This window comes from Amblyraja radiata, chromosome 2 (assembly GCF_010909765.2).
Source record: "Amblyraja radiata isolate CabotCenter1 chromosome 2, sAmbRad1.1.pri, whole genome shotgun sequence".
NCBI lineage: Eukaryota > Metazoa > Chordata > Chondrichthyes > Rajiformes > Rajidae > Amblyraja > Amblyraja radiata.
This window is the reverse complement of record NC_045957.1, coordinates 127,948,900-127,966,688: the sequence shown is the minus strand read 5'-3', so window position 1 is coordinate 127,966,688 and position 17,789 is coordinate 127,948,900. Positions and strand designations below refer to the sequence as shown.

General features: G+C 46.3%; 1 protein-coding gene across 3 annotated transcripts in view; it reads left to right on the top strand.

Moving 5' to 3' along the window:
• nebl (nebulette) overlaps positions 1-17,789 on the top strand; it is a 308,612-nt gene that overhangs the window by 248,347 nt on the left and 42,476 nt on the right. Inside the window, exons 12-18 of one of the 3 annotated variants that reach the window (XM_033015397.1) lie at positions 246-350; positions 2,936-3,040; positions 3,131-3,238; positions 3,532-3,642; positions 11,565-11,672; positions 13,961-14,071; positions 14,570-14,680. The exons of the other annotated variants lie outside the window; for them this stretch is intronic. Of the exons in view, the coding sequence (XP_032871288.1) occupies positions 246-350; positions 2,936-3,040; positions 3,131-3,238; positions 3,532-3,642; positions 11,565-11,672; positions 13,961-14,071; positions 14,570-14,680 (759 nt within the window). The remainder of the gene's footprint in view (positions 1-245; positions 351-2,935; positions 3,041-3,130; positions 3,239-3,531; positions 3,643-11,564; positions 11,673-13,960; positions 14,072-14,569; positions 14,681-17,789) is intronic. 3 annotated transcript variants of the gene reach the window in all.

Sequence of the window (17,789 nt, the reverse complement as noted above, 5' to 3'; positions counted from 1 at the left end):
CCTGTTACCACTAGCAACCCAACTTTAGTGCTGCCTGACCGATTTGAGTATTTCCATTATTTTCTATTCTTATTTCATATATTCACCAATATTCAATTTCATATATTCAGTGCAATATTTTTACTTTTCTGTTTTCCTGTGAAGTTTAAACTACCCCTTGTACTATCTAAATGTTGTTAGTCACTAAGGTTGTGAAACCAAATTTGGAGTTTCCCTTTGCATTTAAGTGTGACTTCTTTGTGCAGGTTAAATACAAGGCTGATTTTCAAAAACTAAAAAGGACATCATCAAATTTCCCCGATTTGTTGCATCTGGAACATGCATTGGCAGTCGGCAAATTGCAAAGTGATGTGAGTTTTATTTGGAATACTGTTATTTTTAATTGAAATGGAGATTTGTGCTATCAGATGGTTATAAAAGTATAAACAGAGAAAGTTGGTGGGGGGGAAAAGTTTAATATATTTTTGATGAACATTATTTAATACATGGCCACAAAAGTATTTTATTGTGGACCTTATAACTCTTGTAATCTGAAAATGCATGAAGTAGGAATTTGTCTGAAAAACTAGTGATTGATATGTTATTACATCACAAACATGTTTTGGGTACCATTTCTACTCAAAATAATGTATGATTTGTTTCCAATGAGCATAATGTTATCCCAGCAAATTAAGTGGACATTGTAATAGACTTCAACTAACGGATAGAGAACAAGGGTATAATTGAATAAAATATCAACTTTCTTCAAATGGAGATACAAGAGACTGCAGATCATGGAATCTGAGGCAAAAAACAAAGTGGCGCAGGAACTTAACAGCAGCTCCAGGCAGTTCTGATGTCCAGTCTGTCTGTGTGGCGTTTGTACCATCCCATGTGATTGTGTGGAGGCATGTCCCAGGAGATCTGGTTTCGTTCCACGTCTCAAAGATGTGCTGAATGGCACGTTAACTGGCCGCAATGATTTGCCCCTGTTAAAAACTTGAGGAATCGTGGAGAATGAATTGGGATTGATGTAAATTGGTGTTTCATGGTTAGCGCAGACTTTGAGAACTGAAGAGTTTATTTTTGTGCTATGTGCCTCTGACTAGAAAGGTTAACAAATACGTGACAATTCTACTCACATAACCTTACGTTACTGCTGGAGGATGGGGAATATATTTTATGGTAAAGTTGGGGCAGAGGAACATAAACATTTTTTATAACAGCAATCACAGTATAAATGGATAGATAACAGCTGTTTTGGAATACAAAGGAAAGCGATTTAGAAATTGTGATAGATGTAGGAGTCCTCTGATGTCCTGACCGATCTCAAACAGAAAGGGCGAGGCCACACTCATCTTCACAGTCTCTCTTGTGGCCAACAAATGCTTAACTGCTCCTGACAATAACTACTGCCAGCCTAGACATTAGCCTCACTCACATGTTTAAGAAAGAACTGCAGGTGCTGGAAAAATCGAAGGTAGACAAAAATGCTGGAGAAACTCAGCGGGTGCGGCAGCGTCTGTGGAGCGAAGGAATAGGTGACGTTTCGGGTCAAGACCCTTCTTCAGACTGATGGGGTGGGGGGCGGGAAGAAGAAAGGAAAAGGCGGAGACATTAGGCTGTGGGAAAACTGGGAAGGGGAGGGGAAGGAGGGAGAAAGCAAGGACTACCTGAAATTGGAGAAGTCAATGTTTATACCGCTGGGGTGTAAACTACCCACGCTTAATATGAAGTGCTGCTCCTCCAATTTGCAGTGGGACTCACTCTGGCCATGGAGGCACAGGGCAGAAAGGTCGGATTCGGAATGGGAGGGGGAGTTGAAGAGCTGAGCCACGGGAGATCAGGTTGGTTATTGCGAACTGAGTGGAGGTGTTGGGCGAAGCGATCGCCAAGCCTGTGCTTGGTCTCACCGATGTAGAGCAGTTGACACCTAGAACAGCGGATGCGATAGATGAGGTTGGAGGAGGTGCAGGTGAACCTCTGCCGCACCTGGACAGACTGCTTGGGTCCTTGGATGGAGCCGAGTGGGCAGGTAAAGCCGCTCCCCCTCCCAATCTCACCCCCCTCCCTCTCGCGCTGCCCTCCCTCTCGCACACCGCCCCTCCCCCCCCCCCTCCTCCCTCTTGCAGCCTCTCCCGCCCTCTTGTGACCCCCACCCCTTCTCTCCCTCTCTCACAGACGCTAACATATTTCTCCATTATTAATATTTCAACCAGATGGTTTATTTGGTCTTCAAGGGGCTTCAACCTGAAACAACTATTGTCTTCCCGCAGATTCAATTCAATTCAATTCAATTCAACTTTATTGTCATTGCACAAATACGAGTACAGGTACAACGAAATGCAGTTTAGCGTCTGGTCATAGTGCAAGATAGTAGAAATATAAATAAAAATACAAAATAAAAATACAAATAAAAATACAAATACAAATACTGGTTAACAATGTGTGGACTGTGGATGAATTAAACTGGTACATAGGCAAATAAATGTATACAAATGCAAATACAGATGTGACCAGACCCATTGAGTACTTGCAGAATTTTGTATTTTAGATTTCCAGCACCTGTAGGTTCTTTTTATTTCAAGAGATTGAGTGCTTAGTAATCTTGAACAATTCATGCAAATTAGTTTGCCATTTGCCTGCTGTTTTATTTCTTTATTCCCACTAAAATCATCTGGCTGGCACTTTACATGCCTCTTGTGTCATGGCTGAGAATGTCTATTTGGCACACAAAAGGATATGGGGAGCAAACGACCTAGCGCAGAATAACTCATGTGGATGCTTTCATGCATCCTATAAATATTTCTCGAAGAGAGGAAATGTGTTAAATAATTTTGTAGCATCTTCCAGCAATTTCCATTTGCGCTTCTGAAGTGTTGCAAACATCAATCTGTAATTTATGGGTAACGCACAGCTAAATTTCACAGTTTTGTTTGACCAATTCTGTTTGTAGCACGAATACAAGAAAGAGTTTGAGAAAAGCAAAGGTCATTACCACTTGGCCCTTGATACATCTGAACAGCTTCATCATAAAGAGAATGCAATAATCCAAAGCCAGGTATTACAAACTGAATGTTCCAATAAATCAGAATTCTGATGTGTAATCTTTTCCTCACATCTCCTGTCTGAATTGCTTTGCATATTGCAGAACAAATACAGGGAAGACTATGAAAAAAATAAAGGGAAATCAATGCTGGAATTTATGGAGACTCCAAGTTATGTGGCTGCAAAACAGGCACAACGCATCCAGAATGAGGTAAAGAAAGCCATGTTCTTTTATATTATTTAAAACACGGTTCATATTAATTTTGTTCCTCGTGTCATATTTAACATGAAATGAGGCCTCCGTGTGAACAAATGATGTGATTTTGCTGTTTTCATATACACTAATATGCTTTAAATGTTCCTGGGCTTGTGCTGTTCCAAATTAAATATCTTACTTAAATATTATCAAATGTTCTGACAAATAACAAAGAATTCTCATCTTAACAAGAGTGAAACATGGTGAACGTGAAAATCCTGACACATTCAATATTGTACAATCAACAGAAACACTACCGAAAAGATTTTGATGAATTGATCAAAGGCAGCAGGTCTGTTGATCTTGATATGACCCCAGGTTACTTGCATGCCAAACATGTCACCAGTCTCCTTAATAAGGTAATTCTCATTCATACTATCTATATATAGCAGAGTTTATTGTCTACGTGTTCATGGAGTATTTCTCGTTATTAAATGAGTAGTACCACAGTGCCCTATGTGGATACTGTAGGTTATAAGATATTGGAAAGCTTTTTGCACTGCATTTGTCCATATATATGTATATTTATTAAATGTTTTTCTTATTATGTGCTATGATTTCCTTGCATTTCTTCATGGAACAGAATTGACCCGATGATTTGCACCCTGCCAAGGTGACAGCCACCCACCTAAGCTGACAGGAGCTGTACTTTGCTTGATGCTGTGTCTTTCAGCTTTGCTTTTTCCCTCCTCCCCACACAATGTGAAGCCACTTCATTAAAAGGCATAGATAGAAATGGCAGAATGTTGACAAGCTGCAGTGATATTCGAGTCCAGGAGTGAAAGCTGGGATTAATGAATTACCACATGTTTCATGCTTGTAACACTTTGAGGACTGAAATAATGGTGTATCTGCAAAATATTAAGAAGCATTGAAGTAGTTTGTTTTAATAATGTTATTGTATTTATGCAATGGAAATATTGTATGTATATTGAGTTTTGAATACTATAAAAACATAATGTATGGTATAAGGGTCTGTACAGAAATGTTTTCCATATTATCTTGTTTCCTCACAATATAGAAGAAAACCTTTTGACCCAAGGAGACAATGCCAGCTATCAGAGCAATCCCATCAGTTCCTTTTCCCTACTTATTTCCTTGGAACATATTTTCTAACATGCCCATTAGTAAAACTTTGATTCTCTGCCAGCCATCTCCACTAGCGATATTTTATAGCAGCCAATTACCAAACAACTAACAGAGAGAAAATCTGAGCACTGCGGGAATGCGAAAACTCTACACAGATAACACTGGAGGTCAGGATTGAACTGAGTTGCTGGAGCTGTGAGACAGCTCCTCTGCCTGCGGCACCACCGCTTCCCATCTCCTGACATTATTGAGCAATGATGCTATCATAGGCCAGCCCTATAACTAGTATTCATTTTCACATTGGTATTGGTTCATTATTGTCACATGTATTAAGGTGCAGTGAAAAACTTTGTTTGCATGCTATCCAGTCAAATCAGGCCATGCACAAGTATAAAAGGCAGTGCAAAGAGAAAAATAACCAGTATTGAATGTTGTTATGGCCTTGCATTGTTAGAGCTACAGAAAGTGGAGATTAAAAAGTACAAGGGCCTCAATGAGGTAGGTTCTAATCTAAGTTAAAACAATCCATGATATTGCTGTGAAATATTTTATAAATGGTGCCAAATCGACAGAGCAAATCAAAGAATAGCCAAGTGCTTAAAGTTTTATGAATCGATAGGGCCTGTCCCACGAGCATGCGACTCCATGCGGCAAGCGCGACCTAACGTGGTCGCTTGAGCCGTACGGCCTCGCGGGGCCGGTCGCACTTCGATCGCCGGAGCTGTATGGAGTTGTGCGGAGCTGGTCCGGTCATCGCGCGGGGCTATGAAAAACTGACCGTGTTCAAAAATTCCGCGCTGCAACAGCCTGCCGGCCCGCAGCCGCCTCGACGCCGTACGCACCGCCTCAAACTTCCCGCGGACTTTGCTCGAATTTCACACCACTCACTCGACCACCGTGCGGCCCCCACTTCCGGTTTGGTCACGCTCGCCGCATGCAGGTCGCATGCTCGTGGGACAGGCCCTGTACGGGGATCACTCAACCTCCGCGTGGCCCCTGCTTCCGGTTTGGTCGCACTTGCCGCATGCAGGTCTCATGCTCGTGGGACAGGCCCTTTATGCTTTGTATATCATTAGGAATGGGCAATACTCACTCCACTCTGTGGATTACTAGGCATTTGCCTCTGCCACAATGAGGCCAAACATTGATTTAGAAGAACGCCACTTCGTATTTTGCCTGGCTAATGTACAGCCCAATGGCGTGATCATTGAATTTTGGAATTTCAGATAACCCACACCCCCCGAGTTATTTTTCAACTCCTACCGGTTCACCTATGTTCTCTCTTACTTTGATCATCTTCCATTGACCCACACTGCTGTTCACTTGTGTTTCTTCTTCCTTGACCTACCTTCCTTATCTCTCCTCAAATGAGTTGCAGGTATTACCCACCAGCCTGTGTCACAAAGCTCCCCCATCTCCTCCCTGATTCCATTATCCACATCTCACCTAATTTAATCTATCAGCTACCAGTTTCGCTTTGGCTCTCCTGTCACCTCTTTTACTAGGATCATTCCCTCTGCATACTCAGTGCTAATTCGGAGTCTTGAACTAAAACATCTCTTTACGGCCACACATGCAAAGGAGGGTGGAGGAGAGAGGAGAGGGAGAGAGGAGTGTGGAGTGGGGGGGGGGGAAGGGGGGAGAGAGAGGAGGGAGTGGGAGAGAGGGGGGAAAGGGAAGGGAAGGCGGGAGGAGAGAGAGTAGGGAGAGAGAGGAGAGGGGAGGGAGGAGGGGGAGAGCTGAGGGGGGAGAAGAGGAGGGAGGGGAGAGGGAGAGGGGGGAGGGGGGTAGTGGGGAGGGGGGGGGGCAGAGGGTCAGGGAGAGAGGGAGGGGAGAGAGTAAGGAGAGGGGTAGAGAGGAGGGGATAGAGAGGATGGGGGAGAGAGGGGGGAGGGAAGGGGAGGGAAGTGGAGGGGGGGGAGAAGTGGAGCGGGGGAGACGTGGAGGGGAGGAGAGGTGGAGGGGGGGGGGGGGGAGAGGAGGGAGGGAGCCGGGCAAGCGAGCGGGCTGCGAAAAGCGGAGAGAGCCTGGGGAGAGAGAGTAAGTAAGTTTATTGGCCAAGTATTCACATACAAGGAATTTGCCTTGGTGCTCCGCCCACAAGTAACAACATATGTGTACAGGGAGTACAATAGTCAAGTCAAGTCAAGTCATATTTATTTATATAAGCACATTTAAAAAACAACTCTCGTTGGCCAAAGTGCTTTACATTTGTTATAAGAATAATATAAACAAACAAACTACATACATATATACATATAGCCCTCGCTCAGTGGACGTCAGGAAAGGCTTGGGAGTATAGATAAGTTTTTAGTCTTGACTTAAAGGAGTCGATGGAGGGGGCAGTTCTGATGGGAAGGGGGATGCTGTTCCACAGTTTAGGAGCTGCAACCGCAAAGGCACGGTCGCCCCTAAGCTTAGGCCTAGACCGCGGGATATTCAGCAGCCCCAAGTCGGCCGATCTGAGGGACCTGGAGGTGGAGTAGTGGGTGAGAAGACTTTTAATGTAGGAGGGGGCAAGCCCATTGAGGGCTTTGTAGACATAGAGGAGAGTCTTGAAATGTATACGGAACCGCACAGGGAACCAGTGGAGAGAGGCCAGGATCGGGGTGATGTGGTCCCTTTTTCGGCTGCCCGTCAGGAGTCGCGCTGCGGAGTTTTGGACCAGTTGCAGGCGGGACAGGGAAGATTGGCTGATGCCAGTGTAAAGGGAGTTGCAGTAATCTAGGCAGAAGGAGATAAATGCGTGGATGATCTTTTCGAGGTCATCAAAGTGGAGGAATTGTTTTATTTTAGCTATCGTCCGAAGCTGAAAGAAGCTAGGTTTTATAACGACGTTGACTTGTTTGTCAAATTTCAGTGCTGAGTCAAATATCACACCAAGGTTTTTGACGTGAGGTTTGAGTAGTGGGGTAAGGCTCCCAAGGCTGCCTGCTATAATTTTGATTGAGTCCGGGGGCTTTTGATTATTTGATTGAATAGGGGGCTGAGGACGCAACCCTGGGGTGATCCTGTGCTCAGGGTGAGGGACTTAGATGTATTCCCTCCCATCTTGACTACCTGGGGCCTGGCTGTGAGAAAGTCCAGGGCCCAGGCACACAGGGGGGTGTTGAGCCCTAATTCCATTAGCTTCTCGGCCAGTCTGGTGTGGACTATCGTGTTGATGGCTGAACTGAAATCTATGAACAGCATCCTCACGTAGCCCCCCTTCTGGCTGTCAAGATGAGAGAGAGCGGTGTGCAAAACCTGGGAGTCCGCATCATCCGTGGATCTGTTCGGACGGTATGCGAACTGCAACGGGTCCATGTTGCGAGGGAGGAAGGCGCAGATGTGTTTCTTCACCAGCCTCTCAAAGCATTTCATGACTACCGAGGTGAGGGCCACTGGACGGTAGTCATTCAGACAGGCTGGGGAGGCAATAATAATAAGACATTAATGATAAAACACCATTGATCAAGCGGGGAGAGCTCTAGTACAGGGCCCGACTCTCAGCATCTCTCTGGAAACCCGAGTCGAAGCGGATAGCAGTGGGGGGGAAGGAGCGTTAGCAGCAGGGAGGAGCCAATTCTGTTACTAAGTAAAACAGCTGATCCTGATCCTTCACGCTCACATTACTACTGAACCCCTGTGCTTGTTATTCGTCCCAGCGTTTTCTCAGTTACCGCTTTTCTGTTTATTTTTCAGGATAGATGCACTGTTGGCAAAGCCAATATTTACTGCCATCTCTAATTGCCTTTGAGAAAATGGGAGTCATCTTTTTGAACATTTGTCATCATTTTGGTGAAGGCACTGCCCTAAGGCTAGGGAGTTCTAGGACTTAGTTCTGCAAACACGTTGGATGCGGTGACAAAGATGATCGATGAGGGTTAGTTAGTAGAGTGGATTTTGTCGACATGGAATATTATAGAATTTTCCAAATTCCCTCGGGCGGCACGGTGGCACAATGTAGAGCAGCTGTCTTACAGCGCCGGAGACCCTGGTTCGATCCTGACTATGGGTGCAGTCTATACCTAGTTTGTACATTCTCCCCATGACATGCGTGTGTTTTCTCCGGGAGGCCATGATTTCCTCCCATACTCCAAAGACATACAGGTTTGTTGGTTGAAGATAGGCACAAAACTCTGGAGTAACTCCACAGGTCAGACAGCATCACTAGAGGAATCAGCATTCTCCAGAGATGCTGTCTGACACACTGAGTTACTCTAGCTTTTTGTGCCTATCTTTGGTTTAAACCAACATCTGCAGGGCGGCACGGTGACATTTGGGGCGGTGGCTCAGCGGTAGAGTTGCTGCCTTACAGGGTTTGATCCCGACTACAGGTGCCGTCTGAATGGAGTATGTACGTTCTCGCCTTGACTGTGTGGGTTTTCGCCGAGATCTTCGGTTTCCTCCCACACTCCAAATACGTACAGGTTTGTAGGTTAATTGGCTTGATATAATTGTAAATTGTCCCTAGTCTGTGTAGGATAGTGTTAATGTGTGGTGATCGCAGGTCGGTGCGGACACGGTGGGCCGAAGGGCCTGTTTCCGTGCTGTATCTCTAAACGAAACATCTGTAACTTCTTCCTACAAAAACTTATCTATACTCCCAAGCCTTTCCTGACGTCCACTGAGTGAGGGCTATATGTATATATGTATGTAGCTTGTTTGTTTATACTATTTCTTATAACAAATGTAAAGCACTTGGGCCAACGAGAGTTGTTTTTTAAATATGCTATATAAATAAATGTGACTTGACTTGACTTGACTGCAGGTTTGTAGGTTAATTGGTTTGGTATAAATGTAAATTATCCCTATTGTGTGTAGGATAGTGTTAGTGTGCGGGGATCGCTGGTCAGCGCGGACTCGGTGGGCCGAAGGGCCTGTTTCCACGCCGTATCTCTAAACTAAACTAAAGTGATGTGGGGTCCATGGTGAATTGGTAAATTGAATACAAAAGATGGCGGGGTTGCAGTAAAGGGTTATTTGGCTGGAGGATCAGAACAAGTGTTGTTCTGCAGTGAACAGTGCTGGGTTGTAATATATATATATATGAATGATTTGAATGAAAAGGAAGGTGGTCTGATTAATGAGTTTGCAAACAACTTGAAAATTGGTGTAGATGGAAGTATTGCAATGCAGAGTTTTATCTAGACAAGTATGAGGTGATTCTGAGAGGTTAAATGCAAAAGGAAAACATTACAATAAATGCTAGGGCCTTTAATAGCATTGATGTACAAAATAATCTTGGCATACAAGTATATTGCTCCCTAACCACTAAGTGAATCGGGTGATAAAGATGGCATTTGACCTATCGGCCTTCATTGGTACGGTCATTGAGTATAAAAGTTTTCAAGTCATTGCAGCTGTATAAAACATTGCTTAGGCCACATCTGGGGGTTTGTTCAGTTCTGGTTGCATTCTACAGGAAGGATGTAGAGGCTTTGGAAAGGGTGCAGAAGAGGTTCACCAGGATGTTCCCAGAATTGGAAACTAAGGAGAAAATATGGAACGTGGTTTTAAACAGGAACTTGCTATTATTGATTGGAGTAGGATGTTTGTGGGCACAGGGACATCTGGAAAATGAGATACGTTTAAAAGAGTGATGTTGAGGGTACATGGCATGCATTCCCCTGTTCGAGTGAAAGACAGCTGGGAGTAAGGAGCCATGGAGGACAGGAGAAATGAAGGCTCTGGTCAATGCCCTGATCAATGAAGGCAAGCATTCTTCTTTACCACTTCCCTTGTGTTACTAATTTCAGAAAGTTGTGGACTTATTTTGACAAACTTGGATTGTCTTCTCTGGAATGTTGGAGGCTGAGAGGAAACTTCATAAAAGTATATCAAATGATCACAGGCACAGCATGAACCGATAATCAGTCTTTCTTCCAGGATGAAAATATCATATATTAGAGAGCATCATTTTAAAGTCAGAAGGGAAATGTTTAAAGGGGATATGCAAGACATGTTTTTTTAAACAAGGTCAGAAGGTGCCTGGAACATGCTGCCAGGGGATATGGTAGGAGCAGATATTAGAGATACAGCATGGAAACCGGTCCTTCAACCCACCGAGTCCATGTCATCCGTCGATCACCCATTCACATTAGTTCTATGCTATCCCATATTCCCATCCATTCCCTTCACAGCAGTGGCAATTTACAAAGTCAAAATAACTTACAAACCCACACGTCTTTCAGATGTGGGAGAAAAGTAGAGCACCCAGAGAAAACCCATGTGGGAGAACATGCAAACTCCCTCCATAGGTCATTTAGCCCTCAAACCTGTTGCACCATTCAACAAGGTGATGGCTAATCTAACTAATCTCCACTTCCCGTCTATCCCAGTAACCTTTCACCCCGCTGGTATGAGTGTCTATTTACTTCAGATATGATGCTTCCTTGTGTTTTGAGGAAGAAAATCTTAATGATTCGCAGCTTTCTGAGAAAATATTTTGCTTAATCTTTGCCTTGCATGCCAACCCCACAGTGACCCCCTAGTGGTGATTTAGTTTAGTTTAGAGAGTACAGCACAGAAACAGGCCCTTTGGCCCACCGAGTCCTCACCGACCAGTGATCCCTGCACATTAACACAATCCTGCACACACTAGGGACAGTTTTAACACACACACCTAGTCAATTACCCTACATACCTGTATGGCTTTGGAGTAATGGAGGAAACCCGAGATCTCAGAGAAAACCCATGCGGTCACAGAGAGAACGTACAAACTCCGTACAGACAGCACCCGTAGCCGGGATTGAATCCAGGTCACCAGCGCTGTACGGCAGCAACTCAACCGCTGCGCCACCGTGCCGCACAAAATAGTCGATTCTCCAATGGTAGGAAACATCCTTTCCGTATTTACCCTGTCCTGACCCAAAGGATATTATATCTTTAAATCAAGTTGCCTCTCGCTCTTCTGAACCTCATTGTATATCGACGTACAGATGAAGAAAGAATGACAATATATTTCCAGGTCAGGATGATGTGTGACCTTGTGGGAAACAAATTGCAGCTTCTAATTCGAGCAAAGAAAGTATACCAAATGGTGACTACAAAATGTCGACATTAATATAGTCTGATCTGTTCTCTATTTCAATCATTTATTTTAACTTAAAGAACTAATTCTAGAATAAAATCAAGTAATTTTTTTAAATCAAATGTGGAAAATCCAAAACTGTTTTTAAACAACAAACTTGTGCAATTATCTTTGTAGAAAGAATATACCAAAGATTGGGAAAACATCAAAGGAAAGGGTCTCACTTTGATAGGAGACACCCCAGACATGATTCGAGTCAAGCATGCATCCCAGATATTCAATGAGGTAACTCTCTCTAATTATGGCAGAAGCGTATAAAAGCGCTCAGCATGTCAGCCAAGATCTGTGAAGAGAGAAAGAGAAACATTTTATCTCGGCACCACTCATCAGTATTAATTCTGATGAAAGGGTAATTAACTTGGATCAACATGTTGCTCCACTTGCTTCAGTTTATACTACATTCAAATATATATTACAGATTGATTTTTACCCTCCCTCATGCCGAGTGTCCCTCTTGCCCTCAGTCTGATTCTCCCTGTTGCCCTCACTCTGAATCTCACTCCGGCTCTCCCTCCCGTCCTCACTCCAAATCTCGCTGTCACTCTGAAACTCCCTCTTGCTCTCTCTCTGGATCTTATGCTCGTGCTCTTTGGATTCTCACATTCTCCCTCCATTATTCTCCTTCACTCTTCCCCCTCTTCTCTCTCTCCCCCCTCTCCTTCACTCTTCCCCCTCTCCTTCACTCTTCCCCCTCTCCTTCACTCTTCCCCTCTCCTCTCTTTCCCCCCTCTTCTCTCTCTCCCCCCTCTCCTCTCTCCCCCCTCCTCTCTCCCCCCCTCCTCTCTCCCCCCTCCTCTCTCCCCCCTCCTCTCATCCCCCCCTCCTCTCCCCCCCCTCCTCTCTCCCCCCCTCTCTCTCTCCCCCCTCCTCTCTCCCCCCCTCCTCTCTCCCCCCCTCCTCTCTCCCCCCTCCTCTCTCCCCCTCTCCTCTCTCCCCCCCCTCCTCCTCTCTCCCCCCTCCTCTCATCCCCCTCCTCTCTCCCCCCCTCTCCTCTCTCCCCCCTCCTCCTCTCTCTCCCCCACTCTCCCCCCCCCTCCTCTCTCCCCCCCCTCCTCTCATCCCCCCCCTCCTCTCTCCCCCCCTCACTCTCCCCTCTCCCTCCCTCCTCTCTCCCCCTCTCGCCTCTCTCCCCCTCTCCTCTCTCCCCCCCTCCTCTCTCCCCCCGCGACTCTCTCCCCTCCCCCCCCTCTCCTCTCTCCCCCCCTCGTCCCTCTCTCCCCTTCTCTCCTCTCCCCCCTCCCTCCCCTCCTCCTCACCCCCCCACCCTCCTCTCTCCCCCCCTCCTCTCTCCCCCCCCCTCCTCTCTCCCCCCCCTGTCCTCTCTCCCCCCCCCTCTCTCCTCCCCCCCCTCTCCCCCCCCCGTCTCCTCTCTCTTCCCCCCCTCCTCTCGATCCCCCCTCCTCTCTCCCCCCCCTCCTCTCCCCCCCCCCCTCCTCTCTCTCCCCTCCTCTCTCTCCCCCCTCCTCTCTCTCCCCTCCTCTCTCCTCCCCCCTCCTCTCTCCCCCCCTCCTCTCTCCCCCCTCCTCTCCCGCCCCCCCTCCTCCTCCCCCCCCCTCCTCTCTCTCCCTCCTCTCTCTCCCCCCTCCTCTCTCCCCCCTCATCACTCTCTCCCCCCTCCTCTCTCCCCCCTCCTCTCTCTCCCCTCCTCTGCTCTCCCCCCCCCTCCTCTCTCCCCCCCCTCCTCTCCCCCCCCTCCTCTCCCCCCCCCTCCTCTCTCTCTCCCCCCCCCCTCTCTCCCCCCCCTCTCTCCTCCCCCTCCTCTCCCCCCCCCTCCTCTCTCCCCCCCCTCCTCTCTCCCCCATCCCCTCCTCTCTCCCCCCCTCCTCTCTTCCCCCCCCCTCCTCCTCTCCCCCCTCGTCCTCTCCCCCCCTCTCCTCTCTCCCCCCTCCCCTCCTTCCTCTCTTCCCCAGGTCCCTTCGTCCCTCTCCCCCCCCTCATCCTCCTCCTCCTCTCCTCTCTCTCCCCCCCCTCGCTCTCTCCCGCCCCTCGGTCCTCTGCTCGGCCTCAATCACTCCCCCCCTGCCTCTCCTCTCCCCCCCTCTCTCCCGCTCCTCTCCTTCTCTCCCCCCCCCCTCTCCCTCTCCCCCCCCTCTCTCTCTCGCTGCCCTCTCCTCTCCTCTCTCCCCCCCTCCTCTCTCCCCCCCATCTCCTCTCTCGCCCCCCCTCCCCCTCTCCTCTCCCCCCCTCTCTCCCCTCCTCTGACTCCTCCTCGCCCCCCTCTCCTCTCTCCCCCCCTCCTCCCTCCCCCCCCCTCTCTCTCTCCGCCCCTCCCTCCTCTCTCCCCCCTCTCCTCTCCTCCCCCCCTCTCTTTCTCCCCCCCTCTCCTCTCTCCCCCCCCTCCTCTGTCTTCCCCCCCTCTCTCTCTCCCTCCTCCTCTTCCTCTCTTTCCTCCCTCTCCTCTCTCCTCCCCCTCTCCTCCTCCCCCTGCCCCATTCACCCCCCTCTCCCCCCTCTTAGTTGATTCCTTACTTTTTATTAAAAGGTAACAATCAAACTGCCAATATTTTCTTCAGAAAGAATATAGAAAGGACTTTGAAGAAGGTATAAAAGGAAAAGGGCTCACTCTCCTGGATGATACACTGAACATAATTCGAGTAAAAAATGCATCCCAGATACTAAATGAGGTAATTTTTCTTGCTTCATTATGAGATTACATCATGTTATTGTCATATATACCAGAGTGCAATGAATCTCACAGAATAAACAGTACGCATACAGTAATGATGAATACAACAGTCCGTGCAAACAGCAGAATGCGGCAAGGGTGGAGTGCAAAACCGGAGTTGTGTAAGAGAATAATAAAGTACAATAACAAAATAACCGAGTAATATAGTATACGTGGCAGCGAATGGGTGCTGCTCAGGAGACTTACTTGTGAGTCGGAGTACGTAGCAGCACCTCTGGGAATGGTATGTGAAAGTGGTGATTAGTTCGGGAGTTGTAGATCAGTGGGGAAGAAGCCATTCTGAATTCTGGGTGTGCAAGCTTTCAAGCTCCTATCCCTTCCCCCAGAAGGTAGAAACGAAAATTGGCCAGTTATTGTTTTGCAAAGATTCTCCTTATTGGGCTTAAAGATTACATCACAAAGAGCATTCCTAAATACTTGCTATTCATTCCCACAGAAAGAATACAGAAAGGATCTTGAAGTCCATATCAAAGGCAGAGGGATGCAACTGTCTTCAGATGTACTTGATATGAAACGTGCCAAGAATGCATCAGAAATTGCCAGTCAGGTGATCAAAAATTACAGCTCAATTACATTTTCAGGTCTCGTTTTTGGTCAAGGCAATTGCTTTAATTATAAGCCTGGTACTTCTATTCTGCTCCTTCCTTTAATAGAAACATAGAAAATAGGTGCAGGAGTAGGCCATTCGGCCCTTCGAGCCTGCACCGCCATTCAATATGATAATGGCTGGTCATCCAACTCAGTATCCTGTACCTGCCTTCTCTCCATACCCCCTGATACCTCTAGCCACAAGGGTCACATCTAACTCCCTCTTAAATATAGCCAATGAACTGGCCTCGACTACCTTCTGTGGCAGAGAATTCCAGAGATTCACCACTCTCTGTGTAAAAAATGTTTTTCTCATCTCGGCCCTAAAAGACTTCCCCCTTATCCTTAAACTGTGACCCCTTGTTCTGGAGTTCCCCAACATTGGGAACAATCTTCCTGCATCTAGCCTGTCCAACCCCTTAAGAATGGTGTAAGTTTCTATAAGATCCCCCCTCAATCTTCTAAATTCTAGCGAGTACAAGCCGAGTCTATCCAGTCTTTCTTCATATGAAAGTCCTGACATCCCAGGAATCAGTCTGGTGAACCTTCTCTGTACTCCCTCTATGGCAAGAATGTCTTTCCTCAGATTAGGAGACCAAAACTGTACACAATACTCCAGGTGTGGTCTCACCAAGACCCTGTCCAACTGCAGTAGAACCTCACTGCTCCTATACTCAAATCTGTGGCAGAGAATATCACAGATTCACCACTCTCTGTGTGAAAAAGGTTTACATTTAATATAGAATATAGAACAATCCAGCACAGGAACAGGCCTTTCAACCCACACTGTCTGTGTTGGCCATTATACCAATTTAAACTCACATTGGATGTTTGGGTCAATTATCTAATCTAGTGCTTTGGTGCTTTATCGAGGGAAGTTCCCCATTGTTGAAAATGCTTTCTGTAACATTTGCAATATTCATTGGCACCATTTCAAGAATAGCAGCGGATGACCATGTGACTGATAGATTGTAGTAGTGTAAAACCTGCGAGATAGTCCATTTATTTGACTGTCGAAAAGACTACTTTGCTAGAGTTAAGATCATTAAGATACAGCCAGTAAAACGAATAAAATACCATTGTTAGTTTTACTGGCTGTATCTTAATGAGTGAAGGAGAGAAGATACAATATTTTGGATGAGATATTAAACCTAGGTCTTGCCTGTTCAGTTTACCGAAACTGAAATTCTGACACAGAATAGGCATACTGAGTGCTAGGCACGATCCCTAACGTTTGCGATAAAACAAGAAGGAATACTGAGTGAGAACTGTGATTCCACTGAAACATACACTCTGTTATTATTTGGTTATGGCAAACAGATCAGGCCACATGAAAGTAAAGATGTTATTTGGGGCAAAATTCCGATAATCTGCTATCTGACTATTCAGAAACCCGATGGCTTGGCATCTGGCTGAGCAGGTGTGGATTACAGCTGTGCTTCCTCTCCACTGAGTCCCTGGTTCCTGTGCTCATTCTAACACAGGGGCCTTGGTTTGCGCATTGCCTTTCCACAAGTTCCTCTTCCCGTGCTGCTGAGCCAAGCTAAACATGTCGGATCTCAACATTTCAAGAGAGTTAGATTTAGGTTTTGGGCTAACTGAATCAAGGGACATGGGGGGGGGGAAAGCAGGAACGGGGTACTGATTTTGGATGATCAGCCATGATCACATTGAATGGTGATGCTGGCTCGAAGGGCCGAATGGCCTACTCCTGCACCTATTTTCTATGTCTATGTTTACTATGTTTTCTGTGGATGCGCACCAGAAGATAGAACATGTGTTGAAGTGTGAGAGGAAAAACAAAGGGAAGGCAGCAGATTCTGTGTTCATATTGAACACATATCTTAGGTCAATTCAGTGAAAGGAATATTTAGTGGATGTACCTATTGCCACAATGTTGGTGCAAGTACTAACAGTATTATTTCAATTTGACCTGGAAGCAACCATGAATTCTGAGGTAGTGTGATTTAAAACCAATGAACCACATACAGTTAATACGCAAGAAGACCTCACGGAAAACAGCTGAGAGATCATCTGCTAAGATGGTCAGTTGTACAGGGTCTTGGTGAGACCACACCTGGAGTATTGCGTACAGTTTTGGTCTCCAAATCTGAGGAAGGACATTATTGCCATAGAGGGAGTGCAGAGAAGGTTCACCAGACTGATTCCTGGGATGTCAGGACTGTCTTATGAAGAAAGACTGGATAGACTTGGTTTATACTCTCTAGAATTTAGGAGATGGAGAGGGGATCTTATAGAAACTTACAAAATTCTTAAGGGGTTGGACAGGCTAGATGCAGGAAGATTGCTCCTGATGTTGGGGAAGTCCAGGACAAGGGGTCACAGCTTAAGGATAAGGGGGAAATCCTTTAAAACCGAGATGAGAAGAACTTTTTTTCACACAGAGAGTGGTGAATCTCTGGAACTCTCTGCCACAGAGGGTAGTCGAGGCCAGTTCATTGGCTATATTTAAGAGGGAGTTAGATGTGGCCCTTGTGGCTAAGAGGATCAGAGGGTATGGAGAGAAGGCAGGTACGGGATACTGAGTTGGATGATCAGCCATGATCATATTGAATGGCGGTGAAGGGCCGAATGGCCTACTCCTGCACCTAATTTCTATGTTTCTATGGTGAACATAAAGAGTCAAAACAGCTACGATGTGGCTTTCAATGTAATAACTAGAAAAATAATGTACCTGAACTTGGAATAAATGCAGTCCAATAAATAGGTCAAAGTACTCAGTGGCAGAATCATGCATGATGCCGCCTCACTGTGAGCAATCACATATCCTATGTCGGGGAACAGGAAAATCAGAATTGCAAAGCAGTGCTCTGAGAGCTGGCTGAATAAAGACTAGACGGCATCTACAACAACACAAGCAACTTGCTCAAGGAAAGAAAGCAATGTTTACCCTCCATTTTTATATACTTATGTCCTGTCACAATTAAAGACTGGGGAGATGGCAAGGCTGAAGCCCACATCCAACGTATGGCAGATGTAGTAAGATGGACTGGTGATTTGCTCTGATCATACCAAGTCCTGAGGGGGTAGGATGTCCCAGATTGGAG